At 45.2% G+C, this 13,121-nt stretch overlaps 1 protein-coding gene across 6 annotated transcripts in view; it reads left to right on the top strand.

The window, feature by feature from the left end:
- The window catches only part of LOC142821583 (butyrophilin subfamily 1 member A1-like), a 130,012-nt gene extending 117,429 nt beyond the window's left edge, over positions 1-12,583 (top strand). The window contains exons 3-8 of one of the 6 annotated variants that reach the window (XM_089771129.1): positions 2,765-3,046; positions 3,869-3,973; positions 7,093-7,105; positions 7,146-7,153; positions 9,192-9,224; positions 11,030-12,583. In XM_089771129.1, the coding sequence (XP_089627255.1) occupies positions 2,765-3,046; positions 3,869-3,973; positions 7,093-7,105; positions 7,146-7,153; positions 9,192-9,224; positions 11,030-11,547 (959 nt within the window). In that variant the 3' untranslated portion in view covers positions 11,548-12,583. Of the gene's footprint in view, positions 1-2,764; positions 3,047-3,868; positions 4,009-4,258; positions 4,267-4,494; positions 4,538-6,911; positions 6,933-7,092; positions 7,106-7,145; positions 7,154-8,012; positions 8,034-9,155; positions 9,225-11,026 lie in introns of all 6 variants that reach the window. The other 5 variants (XM_089771128.1, XM_089771127.1, XM_089771125.1 and 2 more) reach the window with 5 other exon arrangements.
- Positions 12,584-13,121: the final 538 nt, after the last annotated feature.

The raw sequence follows: 13,121 nt of genomic DNA, 5'->3' as shown, positions 1-13,121 counted from the left end.
GTGTCCCTCCTCATCCTAAAGTTCTGGGTCCACTGTCGGTCGTCCCAGCGCTCCAGGACGATGCGGTCCCACCAGTCGCTGCTGGTGTCCAGACGCCAGATGCGGCGGGGCACGCCGGTGCCGGGGCGCCGCCGCGGCTCCTCCACGGCCCCCAGGGCGGCCAGGCGGAGAGGCAGGGGGCTGACGTTCCCCAGGTGGTGCCAGGCAGCCTTGAGCCATTGCTGGCAGGCTTGCAGCAGCAAGTCCAGAACGTGCACCAGAAGGTGCAGGGCGAGCCGTGGCTCCATGTTGCCACCTGCGGCAGTCCCCCCCGAAGGGAAGCACCGACACAGACGGGCACAGAGACCAACGCTTTGCTGTCCCTCGGCGAGGTTGGCAAGCAAGCAGGAAAAGCTGAGAACCGGCTGTCCAGGGGGGTCCCTTTAAGCACGAGCCTCAGATAGCCTCAGACAGCAGCCACACAAAGCAACTGCTGACCTGATGCCCTGCCAGAACCGGTTTCAGCTGCCCTTAAATGCCCCCCTGCGTCCAATCAGTGTGGACGCGCTAGTTCGAACTAGCAAAACGCTAGTTCGAACTAGTTTTTAGTTCTAGATGCGCTAGTTCGAACTAGCTTAGTTCGAATTAACTAATTCGAACTAAGTTAGTTCGAACTAGCGCTGTAGTGTAGACGTACCCTCTGATCTATTCAGATATATACATTGTCATTATCTTCAAAGGTTCTGAGTGCTCAGTTGCTCTGTGTTGAGCCAACAATATTTCCTATTGACTCTGTGAAATTATTTAAAATATTTGTTCACATTATTGTGTGTCCATGAGCACCAGGATTTCAGTCATTCCAGTGTTTATTCTTTCTACTGACTACCTGCTTGAATTAGTGCTTTTTCATGTGACCAACAGATCCACAAACACTCCTTCATCCATTCTGCTGCCCGTGTTCTTTAGGGCAGGGAGCTGGCAGTGTGGGGAGGTGCAGGAGTCAGAGCAGGGCCTTAGGGATGTGAAGGGTCAGAGCAGGAGGCTGAAAGGGTGTGTGAGAGTGAGGATTGAGAAGTGAGGTGGGGGTCAAGGTGGGGGATCCCCTCCAGCATGGGCATTTTCTCTCCCCCAGCCCTCCCCGTAGCAACTAGGGGCCTTTTCTTTACCCCAGCCCTCTGGCATCCAGGGGCCTGTTCTCTCCCTCGGCTGCTAGGGACCTTTTCTCTGTCTCCCCACCAGTGCTGTGGCCAAGGGCCAGAGGGAAGGCGTTTGGGGCAGGGGATCTACTTACCTGGTGAGCTGGCAGACAAGATTGTGGAGCCCCAGCCCTGCTGGCCATTTCCTTGGGTCTGGTTAATTTGGAAGAGAGAAACTTGAGGGGGGACATGAAAGCTTGAGGGGAGACATCAAATACCTACAAGGAGGAGGGAGAAAAATTGTTCTTGTTGGTCTCTGAAGATAAGGCTTAAAATGCAGCAAGAGAGGTTTAGGTTGGACATTAGGAAAAATTTCCTACCTGACAGTAGGAATAAATTGCCTGGGGAGATTGTGGAATCTCCATCTCTGGAGATATTTAAGAGCAGGTTAGAGAGAGACACCTGTCAAGGATGGGCTATATGGTGCTTGGTCCTGCTATGAGGGTAGGGGACTGGACTTGATGCCCTCCCAAGGTTCCTGCCGGTTCTTGTTAGTCTGGTTCTATGACTCTGCACTATAGCTCTTATAGTCTAGTGCCTTCCTGCCCCCAGTGGCCACTCTTCGGCTGCATCTAGACTGGCATGATTTTGCGCAAACACTTTTAACGGAAAAGTTTTTCCGTTAAAAGTATTTGCGCAAGAGAGCATCTATACTGGCATGTGCCTTTGCACAAAAGATTTGCTTTTGCACAAAAGCATCCGTGCCCAGTGTAGATGCTCTCTTGCACAAGAAAGCTCTGATGGCCATTTTAGCCATCGGGCTTTCTTGCGCAAGAAATTAACTTGCGCAAGAGGGCTTATCCCTGAGCGGGAGTGTCAGAGTATTTGCGCAAGAACTGCTGATTTTGTACAGTACAAAGTCCGTGTTCTTGCGCAAATACTCACAGCCAGTGTAGACAGGCAGCAAGATTTTGCGCAAAAGCAGGTGCTTTTGTGCAAAATCTTGCCAGTCTAGATGCAGCTTTCGGGTATGTCTAGACTACACGCTTCTTTTGAAAGAGATTGTCTAGACAGCCACAACTTTTTCGAAAAATTATCTGCTTTTTTGAAAGAGAGTACCCAGGCAATCTGGATGCTCTCTTTCGAAAAAGCCCTGTTTGCGGTCAAGAACACCTTTTTTTTTGAAAGAGCTCTTTCATAAAAAGCGTTTCTTCCTCGTAAAATGAGGTTTACTGCTATAGAAAAAAACCGCCACGTTCTTTCAATTTAATTTTGAAAGAACGCAGCAGCAGTTTAGATGCAGGTGAAGTTTTTTCGAAAAAGGCTACTTTTTTTAAAAAAAATCCCTGTAGTCTAGACATAGCCTTAGTATCACATCCCTCTTCTCTGTGACCCTCCCTGTCCACGTTATGGAAAACAGACCCTTTCCTAATGCTTGTGGTTGTCCTGGCACAACCAAACCCTGACCTTGCTTTAAGTTAGGAGAAGAGGAAACTGCCTAGCAAATTTGATGATCCTAGCTCTTGCCATTTAGGAGTAGTTCTTGAACAAATGGACTCACAGACAGACATACAGACAGATACACAAATCTCTAAAATATAGAGAGAGATAATTAAGAGAATTGACACTTTTATATATTTTCCCCTTAGATCTGGGTGCTGCTCCTCTCATCTCTATTGAGGGTCACCAGGATGGAGGGATCCGGGTAGTTTGTCAATCAGCCGGTTGGTATCCAGAGCCTGAGGTGCAGTGGAGAGATCTCAGTGGACGACATTTATCATCACTTTCTAAAACAACTTCCCTCGGGGATAACGGCCTCTTTGAAACAGAAACTGCTCTCATTGTAAAAGAACATTCAAACAAAAACTTGTCCTGTTGCATCAGAAACACCCTTCTCAAGCAAGAAAAGGAGTCAGCAGTTTATATATCAGGTCAGTTACCACCCATAATCCCACACTGATTTCATTTCCACTAAAAATAAAACAGATTATAGGAAAAGAACTGAAATATCTGTGGTGAACATTTCAAAATCCACATACAAACACAGAAGATTGGCACCTTGTATCTTTACTCTATCACAGTTCGGGTAATGTGATTCCCTTACTTGTGAGTATTCAGACTATTAAAGATTTGGATTTCATATGCATTTCCTGGCATTTTAGCCTGCACACTCACGTCCATGAACACACATACACTCATGTATGCTCACACATGCATGCACACTCAAACTTCCAAATTTGTTAGAAGAAACTTTCACTCAAGACAGACACAGTATGTTCCTGCAACCATAGCATCACCTAAATGTATGGTTTTTTTTTAATGTTTTAAGTTTTGTATTGTGGTTTCTTTGTGATGTTGTTGTTGCACCAACTTATTGTTCAGAACTCATGTAAAATGTAGCCTATGTCATTTTTTTGTTCTTTCTACTGACTTTCAATGGAACTTGTACTCCTTAAGTCATTTGGGTCTGGATCCACAAAGGGACTCATTTTTTCCTTGTCTACACCTAAAAGTTGCAATGGTTTATTATTTAGTTAATTGATGCCACTTGCTTGTCTCAACATTCTTGTATAAGTTTTAAAGAGCCTAATATATATTTAGTTTCACTCAGTTCCTTAACAACTTCAGCTAACTGGAGGCAGGGCATTATTAATCTGATTTTTGATTTAAGGTTCTGTTAATTAATTTATTTAAATTGGTGCTACCTTCAACACTTCCAAATTAAGACAAATTCTGGAATTTTGTTTTTTCAGATTCCTTTTTCCCAAAGGTGAATCCCTGGATGGTGGTTCTGACTGTGATCCTGGTGGTTTTGTTTGGTTTCATTGTCCTCACTGTTTATTTGTTTAAAATGAAAGGTAAATATCAGAGGAAGAAATATTCTCTACATAAAGTTTTTCTTCTAATAAAAAAATAAGGGTAATTTAGGAATTTTATATTAAAAATGTATAATCTGCTGATCTTGTCCTGCATAAAGAAGAAGAAGTGTGCATTTATTGATAGAAGATTGGGGTGATGGTAGTGGGGAAGAGTAAGAATAGGAGAGAAAAGTTTTGGATAGTGTGGTATTGAGACATCACAGGAGTTGTCCTGATAAGTTTCCTGATCCGTTAATGATGATGCCCATTCAGCTACATGCTTACGCACCTCTGTGTGTTATTCTGTCTTGCGCAAAAAGCCTCCACAGCAAGACTCTGAGAGAGCCCCCAAAGACCTTTGATCCTTCTCGGATTTTGTGGTAACAGGCCAGGTTTATTGTAAATGAAGCACAGCAGTAGCTTCCCTATATGAATTGTCTACAAGTAGGCTAAGAATTTGGACCCCTGACAATAGACATGACTCAGTGACTTGGATCTGTCACTTTCCCATAAAATCATAGAACATTAGAACTGGAAGGGACTTTGAAAGGTCACTGAGTCACGGCAGGACCCAGTACTGTCCACACCATCCCTGACAGATGTTTGTCTAGCCTGCTCTTAAATATCTCCAGAGATGGCGATTCCACAACCTCCCTAGGCAGTTTATTCCAGTGTTTAATTACCCTGACAGGAAGTTTTTCCTAATGTCCAATTTAAACCTCCCTTGCTGCAGTTTAAGCCCATTGCTTCTTGTCCTATCCTCAAAGACCAAAGACCAATTTTTCTTCCTTGTGACATCCTTTTAGATACCTGAAAATCACTACCATGTCCCCTCTCAGTCTTCTCCTTTCCAAACTAAACAAGCCCAGTTCTTTCAGTCTTCCCTCACAGGTCATGTTCTCCAGACCTTTAATCATTCTTGCAGTTCTTCTCTGGACCTTCTCCAATTTCTCCACATCTTTCTTGAAATGCGGTGCTCAGAACTGGACACAATACTCCAATTGAGGCCTGATCAGCGCAGAGTAGAGAGAAAGAATGACTTCCCGTGTCTTGCTCATAACACTCCTGTTAATGCATCCCAGAATCATGTTTGCTTTTTTTGCAACAGCAACATACTGTTGGCTCATATTTAGCTTGTGGTTCACTATGACCCCTAGATCCCTTACTGCAGTACTACCCCCTAGACTGTTGCTCCCCATTTTGTATGTGTGAAACATACTGTTCCTTCCTAAGTGGAGTAATTTGCATTTGTCCTTATTAAACTTCATCCTCTTTACCTCAGACCATTTCTCCAGTTTGTCCAGATCATTTTAAATTATCCTTCAAAGCAGATGAAACCCCTCCAAGCTTAGTATCATCTACAAATTTAATAAGCATATTCTCTATGCCAATATCTAAATCGTGGATGAAGATATTGAACAGAACTGGTCCCAAAACAGACCCCCCCCCTACAGAACCCCACTTGTTATGCCCTTCCTGCAGGATTGTGAATCGTTAGTAGCTTTTTCAACCTTCTGAAATAAAAAGCTGTCTTCAATGCTCTCCAAGAATTAATTGAATAGTCTGTGCCCTGCTGTGTTAGTTTCCCAACAGATGTCTGGATAGTTGAAGTCCCTCATCAACACCTGCACTTCTGGATGATTTTGTCAGTTGTTTAAAAAAAGCCTCATACACCTCGGCTGTGTCTACATTGGCACCCTTTTCCGGAAAAGGGATGCTAAGGAGACACTTCAGAATTGCAAATGCCACGGGGGCTTTAAATATCCCCTGCGACATTTGCATGAACATGGCTGCTGCTTTTTTCCGGCTCGGGGCTTTGTCGGAGAAAAGCACCAGTCTAGATGGGATCTTGCGGAAAATAAACCCTTTTCTGGAAGATTTGCTTGAAAGTAGGGTGTACCAGTAGTTTGGAATAGGAAGCCTAATCCGAACTACCTAGTCCGTGCCACGTGTAGCCGCGGGCACAGAGTCCGAACTAGCCGGGATTTCAAATCCCGGGCTTCATTTGCAACTTCGGTTGCCTACATTAACCACCCTAATTCAAACTAGGGTGGTAGTGTAGACATACCCTGAGATACCAACAATGTCATAGTTGTGGTTATTTATTAGCACTTCCAGTTCTTCCTGCTTATTACCCATAGGTCAAACAAAGACAGCTCTTTGGGGTTCACTTGTATACACAGGCACAAAAAAGTTACACATCACTCCTGATGTATCAGGTTGCCACCTTCTGATGATACCTAGATACTACCCATTTCCTTGTACATAGGTTTTCAACCACTTTCTGTCATGCTGTCAGTTTAGACCCTATCCTGAACCTGGGTTGGTATGTTCCTGCTATCTATGAGCAGGGCCTGCCTCAGGCTCACAGCTTCTTTTCGCTTTATATTAGCAAAGTCTTGCCCATTGCTGTTTAGGCCTCACACCAGGCCTGTGATACATGGGCTTATGCCTTAGGCCCTTATCTTACTACAGGCAGTAGAACTGAACCAGAGAGCTGGATCATAGCAGATCCATCTGTGTTCTCCTCTGTCCTTCCCGCTAGTTCTCAGGGGGTTACTGCTGTCTGCCTCTGGTTCCACTTGAGACAAGGTTTGCAAAGTCTAGCCTCTCAGATCCATACTTTAAATTGATTTTTGCTAATAAAGTGAAGTGCACCTAGATACCCTAGTGATCATCCCCATAGAAATGCCCCTGCAATAAAGCAGGAAATAAACACATTGCTCCTCAGTTGGGAAATAAAAACAAATCTGTGCAGAATTCACACAGATTCCATGCTGAATTTTATCCATAAAGAATATTTGCCCTATTTCCAAATATATTGGACATGCCCATGTAGCCATCATAATGAATTCTGAATCTATAGGATACAGTCTTTCAACACTGTTTCATGAAGAAAGGAGTTTGTAATAATTTATATTTTCTCTTTATTTTTAAGGGCACCTTACTGAAGAAGTTCGTAAGTTACAATTTCTCATTTCCCACATATATAAATTTTGATCATAGATACACAATTGCATGTAGGCTTTTTTTGTTCCTCTTATTTATTTTGATTTCTGTGTGTTTGTCCAGTGGGGCAGGGAGCATGTTTGGTATGTGTGTAATATGCTGGATTTTAGAGACTATTTGGATGTTTACAGAGATCCTTTCCCTTAAAAATCCTTCGAGTTAGGGAGTTGAGTCAGGCTATGGACGTCTAAAGGCGATACATTTCCAGTGCAGCCCAGTCCCTTTAAAATTGTTGCAATATGAAATCTCTTATGTTTGTTTGCTTTTTATTTTTATATTACTATAAGTATTTTGGGGTGTGTAGGGATTTTTTTTTAAATGAAACGTTATAAAATCTGGGGAGAGACTAAACTGGATGAATTTTGCACCAAAAGCTAATTTGAGAAATTGATAACAATAGAGTCATAGAGCTGCAAGTGTTTAAAACCAGAAGGTTGGATTTCGTGGTCCCCAAATTGTGGAGCATGCTTCCCATGGGCCATACAAGGGTGAGGAGAGAGCCTCACCCATCCTGCTCTGACCCCTGCCCAGCTGCAGCTCCATTCCATCCTCTGCTCCAGTCCCAGCTCACCTCCTGCCACAGCCCCAGCCTTAGCCCCAGCTCCACTCTGCCTCATGTGCTGCCCCAAGATTAATTCTGGTCCCCAGAACAGCTCCTCTCCAGTCCCTGCTTTGGCCCCAGCCACTGCTCAACTCAACCCTTCTTCACCCCCGGCCGAGCCCTGTGCTCACTCCCTCTCTGCACCCAAGCCAGCTCCACCTCTATTCCTAGGTCTTCTCTTACCTCCAGTTTCCCCACCACCCCCACCCCCACCCCCACCCCCCAGCTCTACTAATAGCCCAAACTCCTATGCTGAGCCAGCTATGCACAGGCAGATTCCATGGCTGGAAGAAATGGGGGCTAGTCTGACCTCCTGAAGGGGCAATTGAATAGAAATAATATATCTGTTTTAAGTGTTATAGTGATGATACAGAAAATTAAAAAAAAAAGAAAAGGGAAGCTCCTAATAAACACTATGTGTCTTTCTAGGCAAACGAGATAACGAAATAAGTAAGTATCATTAGCCTTCCTCTGAAAAGAAACATTTTGTACCAGTTTGCAATCTCACGTGGCAATTAGTTAAAAATTGTGGAAGTGGCATTTGCTTTTCAGTTTAATTTTTAAAAGGAACCCCTTTTTTGTTTGTTTGGTTTTTGTGTTCTCGTTCTTTTGGAGGCGTGCATTCTTTTTTAACATAATTTTACAAAATGTGAGGGAAACTGGATGAATGTCACATTAAACTGGATGAATGTCACATCAAAATCTAATTTGAAAATGTGATAAGCAATATAGTAGCAAAGTAGGTTGTGGCCAAAGAAAGTGCCCCACGGAATTGTGGGAAAGCTGTGGCGGATCAGCAATGCTTGTGATGATTAACCTCCCTCCACAATGCAAAGTGGGCAAGTAACCAATGTCGAAGCAAAAACACGCTCCTCTCTGTTTAGGCAGCTAACAACTGATTTGCTTTATTGATCAGTAAAGCAAAGTGAGCCAAACGTGGTCCCAGCAAAGTCGGGCCCAGTAAGGCTGCTAATACAATCAATCCTAGTATCTTTATACCCTTAGCCAAACAGTCTGACGTCAGGGCATCCAATTACAGAAATCCTCAATTAAATTTGGAAAAACAAAGTCTTATCAACAAGATGGCGGACAGGTACGAGGGAGTACATCTCCTGTCCCAACCAGCCCAATTAACACATACCAATAGCCCATCTTGTAGGCCTCTTCTCACGGGGTGACAGAAAGTTCACTCTGGTCTAAGTGCTTGAGAGAAAAGCTGAAATGGTTTTTGATATACAAGATGGCTTCTAGCTAAACATAAAATAGCTTCTACACCAACCAGAATATAAATGGTACCAGGGCTATAGCCTATACCTACAGTCTTGCCAGCTCACCTGGATGGTAAGCACCAAACCAGAGTCAGAGTTTTTGTGCTTGCACGATAAACAGATTGGGGGAAACATCCAGGCAAGACCCTGGGCTAACTCTGCTGTGAAGATCCATCTTGGGAGAGAGACACACACTGCAGGTTCTGGTGCTTTATATTTCAGTATACCTCTGAAAGAACATAAAACTTTCCTTTTCTATTAGTTAACAATTTGTACAATATTGAATCATGTGACACTTGTTCAGCTCTGCTCTCATCTCTAATGATGTGGTTGTTCTTAGGATGGAGAAGATCTGTGGCACCTATAGAAGAAGGTAATTAAAGATCCTATTTTAACAATGTCCAAATATCAAGTCTCATGGGGCAATGTGCCTCTTTTTCCTTGTATGTGAGAGGGGACCTGATAGTTCAGGGCAGACCTCCTCAGTACCCTACATCTCATGGTACATTACAAAGTGAGGTAGGGTTTGTGCCTTTGTCCCAACACACCATAATGAATCTATATAATTATATTCCATCTACTCTTCCTGCCCCTCCACTACCCGCATGTGCCCTGCACCCTGCAGATATCTGTGGTAGAAACTGCCCCCCTTTGTCCAGATACAGTGGGATGTGCACCTCCATAGCCACTATACCAGGGACAGTTTGTTCCAACTCTCTGTGCTAATGGCCTAACTCTCGATGTTTCTTCCTTCATCTTGCATGTGAAGAAAGCCAGGAGCTCTGCAGTGACCCCACACTGACTGGGTGAGCAGGGGCTGTGTCTGTAGATGCCCCTTGCTTGTTCCTCAAGCAGAGGGACAGAGCCTTGATCACAGCCAGGAGCCCTCCGGGGAGCTCCTATGATCCTCTCTCCATCCACCACGATCCCAGCATGCTCCTGTCTCTGGGAAACAGGAAACCTCTTTAGCCTCCTCATCACTAGCACGGCCCTCTTCCGCTTTCCTACAGTCACTTATTCTACCTCTTCCTCACCACCCTCCCATTGCAGATTAGCCAGTAGGCCAACAGGACAAGTACCCAGGGACCCCAATGAACTGGGAGGCCCTTGAAAAATGGCCCCCTCCTCATCACGACCCACTCAGCCTGCCTGGCTCTTTTGCCAGGGATGGGTCAGGGCTCAGGGGCTTGCCAGGCTTTCCCCTCTCTCCAGATGGAGCACCAGGTGGGAGGAGTGGGGCAAGCCTGGCTCCATTTCCCTGGCAGCAGCGTGAAGGGGCAAGTCAGTTGCAGGTGGCAGGGGTGGGGTACCATTTACTCGGTCCTAAAGGCCCCACAAAACCCTAATCCCTCTGCTCCCTCACACTTCCAGCTTCTCCCTCATTCTACCATGAAGCCCCTTCTGCTAAGCCCTCATTCCCAGACCCAGGCTAAGGTACTTTTGTGCTGTGACTGCTGCTGAGCAGTGACATTCTGGGCAAGATTAATCCTGGCGGTGGGTATAAGAGGCAAGGGGAGGAAATGCCTTCCCTGCGTCTTAGTTCTCATCCTCTCCTCTCTTCCTCTCCCTATTCTGACTGTTCAGAAGACCACCTTTATCTAAAATACACATTTTCATTTTTATCCTTATACTACAATTTTCCCCCAAAATCTTCCATTCCTTCTTCCTGGCGAAGAGAGTCTTCAAAGAAACAACCCCTTTTTCTTCCAGATAGCTGGAAAAATGAATTTCCCTTTTAAAAATTCTGACTATTTGATTAATAAGTTTTAATAGAATCCTCCACCAAAATCAAAATATAAAATCCTTTGTTATGCCTAAAATCTTTGGAAATATATTTTTAACAGAAACATAAAAACATAGTGAAATTTCATAAACATATCCATTGTTATGGAGATCACACAAATAAATTAGTGTTCCTTTTGTTCTAAAAGCAATGAACTTTATAAATTATATGAACACATTAAACCCATCTGATTCTTTCTCTCTGTCACTGACCCATCCTGCCAGGGCAGTGAATTGCCCCTGGGAACTTGGTTGAAGTCTAAGGGCTGTTCTCCATCCCAGAGGAAGGAGATTCCCTGAGACACTCTACAGCTGGGGCAGATTCTGTCACTGACACCATCAAACCTTCCCCCAGGGCTAAGCTCCACCCCTAACACTTAAATTCTCTCTTCCCAGCCAATGTGACTCTGGATCCAGACACGGCTCATCCTGAACTTGTCCTATCCCAGGATCGGAAAAGTGTGAGATGGGGAGTCACACGGCAGGATCTGCCTGATACTCCTGAGAGATTTGACTATTGGACTTGTGTGTTGGGCTGTGAAGGATTCACCTCAGGGAGACATTGCTGGGAGGTGGAGGTGGGAGATGGGCAATACCGGGCTGTGGGGGTGGCCAGAGAGTCTGTGAGCAGGAAAGGACGGATCAATAGTAACCCTGAGGGGGGGATCTGGGCTGTGCATTGGTTGAAGGATCAGTTCCTGGTTCCCACCTCCCCTGACACCTCCCTGCCCATGAGCCAGGTCCCCAGCAGGATCCGGGTTTGTCTGGACTGTGACCGGGGGCAGGTGACATTTATCAATGCTGGTGACGAGGCCTCGATCTTCACTTTTCCGCCGGGCTCCCTCCCTGGGGAGAGAATCCGACCCTGGCTCTGGGTGTGGGACACAAACACAGAGCTCCGACTGTGTCACTGAAATTAGCCTCTTAAGTCTCACACCAAAGTCTGGATGACCCTGGAGGACTATCCTCTACCAGCCCTCTGGCTGTCATCTCTATGACCCCTGAAAGCTGCTTCCTCTCTCTGCAACTCCAGGGGGAAGAACCCCCAGGGCTGGAGTAGGGGCAGTAGGGCCCTTAGGGGAAGAGGTGGGGCCTGGGCAGGGAGCAGAACTAACAGCCGAGCTGGGGACAGGCAGAGGTGGGAGTGGCAGAATAGAATCAATCAGGGTTTGGGGGGGTTGGGGAGAATCTGGAAGCTCCACATCAGCAGGGAGCTGATCTCATTGGTGTCTCCCAGCCAGAGATCCTGCCACAGGGGCCAAAGTCACCTTCCCTATAACTGTGGGGCAGCCAGCAACACTCTGCGGTCATGACTTTATGCATGGAGCTGACTGACCTGGTGGGGCCGATTAATCACCTGTGAAGCTGTGCTGCCAGGCAGCAGCTTAAAGGGAACACTGATTCTGACTCATGGCAACAGTCCAAGGGGCAGATTGGAAATGGGAGGTGGGGAGGACACCAATTAAACAGAGAAAGGGTGAAGAACAGATATGAAAACACTGATAGGAAAACTCTCTGGAGAAGAGAAGTAAAAGAGATGTAGCCAGGTTAGTCTGATCTTGCTGAAACAAAAGAAAAGACTATGCAGCACTTTGAAGACTAACAAGAGCAGCCAGAAGCAGTGAGCGGGGAAGGAATACATTCAGCGGAAAGGAAGGAGAACATGAAAGGGAATGATCCTTGACCGGGATCAGAGGAGGGTAGAAGAGACACATAGAAGTAAACAGAGGTGATAAATGAGTGCAAGAAAAACTGAGTACAAATGAATGCTATGCAAGAGAAGGGAGAAGGAAAGGGAATGCAGAAGGGACAGAGATTTATAAAATGTTACTGCAGGTGAAATAGCAACTCATTAATTTCATATGTTACTCTCATGACTTTGTTGTGTTTGAGAGTCATTAAAAATAACTGTTCCCAAAATCTGCATGCCTCTTTTCCACTGAGGGTAGTGAAGCTGCTTCTCAGCTCCTTTTCACTGGGTCGAGTATTTACAGTATGTAAAGCAGGAAAGACAATTCTGATTTGTTCCTTTTTATTTTCCGGCTGCAGTTGTTAGGAGCAGAATGGTGAGATTTGCTTCCCTATTTGGTTGTCTCCCGCTGGCCCAGCACGGATTATAGCAGCCTATGGCTGTGTCTACACTGGCCACTTATTCCGGAAAATCAGCTGCTTTTCCGGAATAACTTGCCAGCTGTCTACACTGGCCCCTTGAATTTCTGGAAAAGCACTGATGATCTAATGTAAAATCATCAGTGCTTTTCCGGAAAAACTATGCTGCTCCCGTTCGGGCAAAAGTCCTTTTCTGGAAAACTGTTCCAGAAAAGGGCCAGTGTAGACAGCATGGATTTCTTTTCTGCAAAAAAGCCCCGATCGCGAAAATGACGACTGGGGTTTTTTTGCGGAAAAGCGCATCTATATTGGCATGGACGCTTTTCCAGAAAAAGTGCTTTTCCGGAAAAGCATCCTGCCAATGTAGACGTGCTTTTTC

Source organism: Pelodiscus sinensis, chromosome 19, assembly GCF_052426305.1.
Source record: "Pelodiscus sinensis isolate ZL-2025 chromosome 19, ASM5242630v1, whole genome shotgun sequence".
NCBI lineage: Eukaryota > Metazoa > Chordata > Testudines > Trionychidae > Pelodiscus > Pelodiscus sinensis.
The sequence above is the reverse complement of the archived record's forward strand: the minus strand, read 5'-3'. Positions and strand labels throughout refer to the sequence as shown.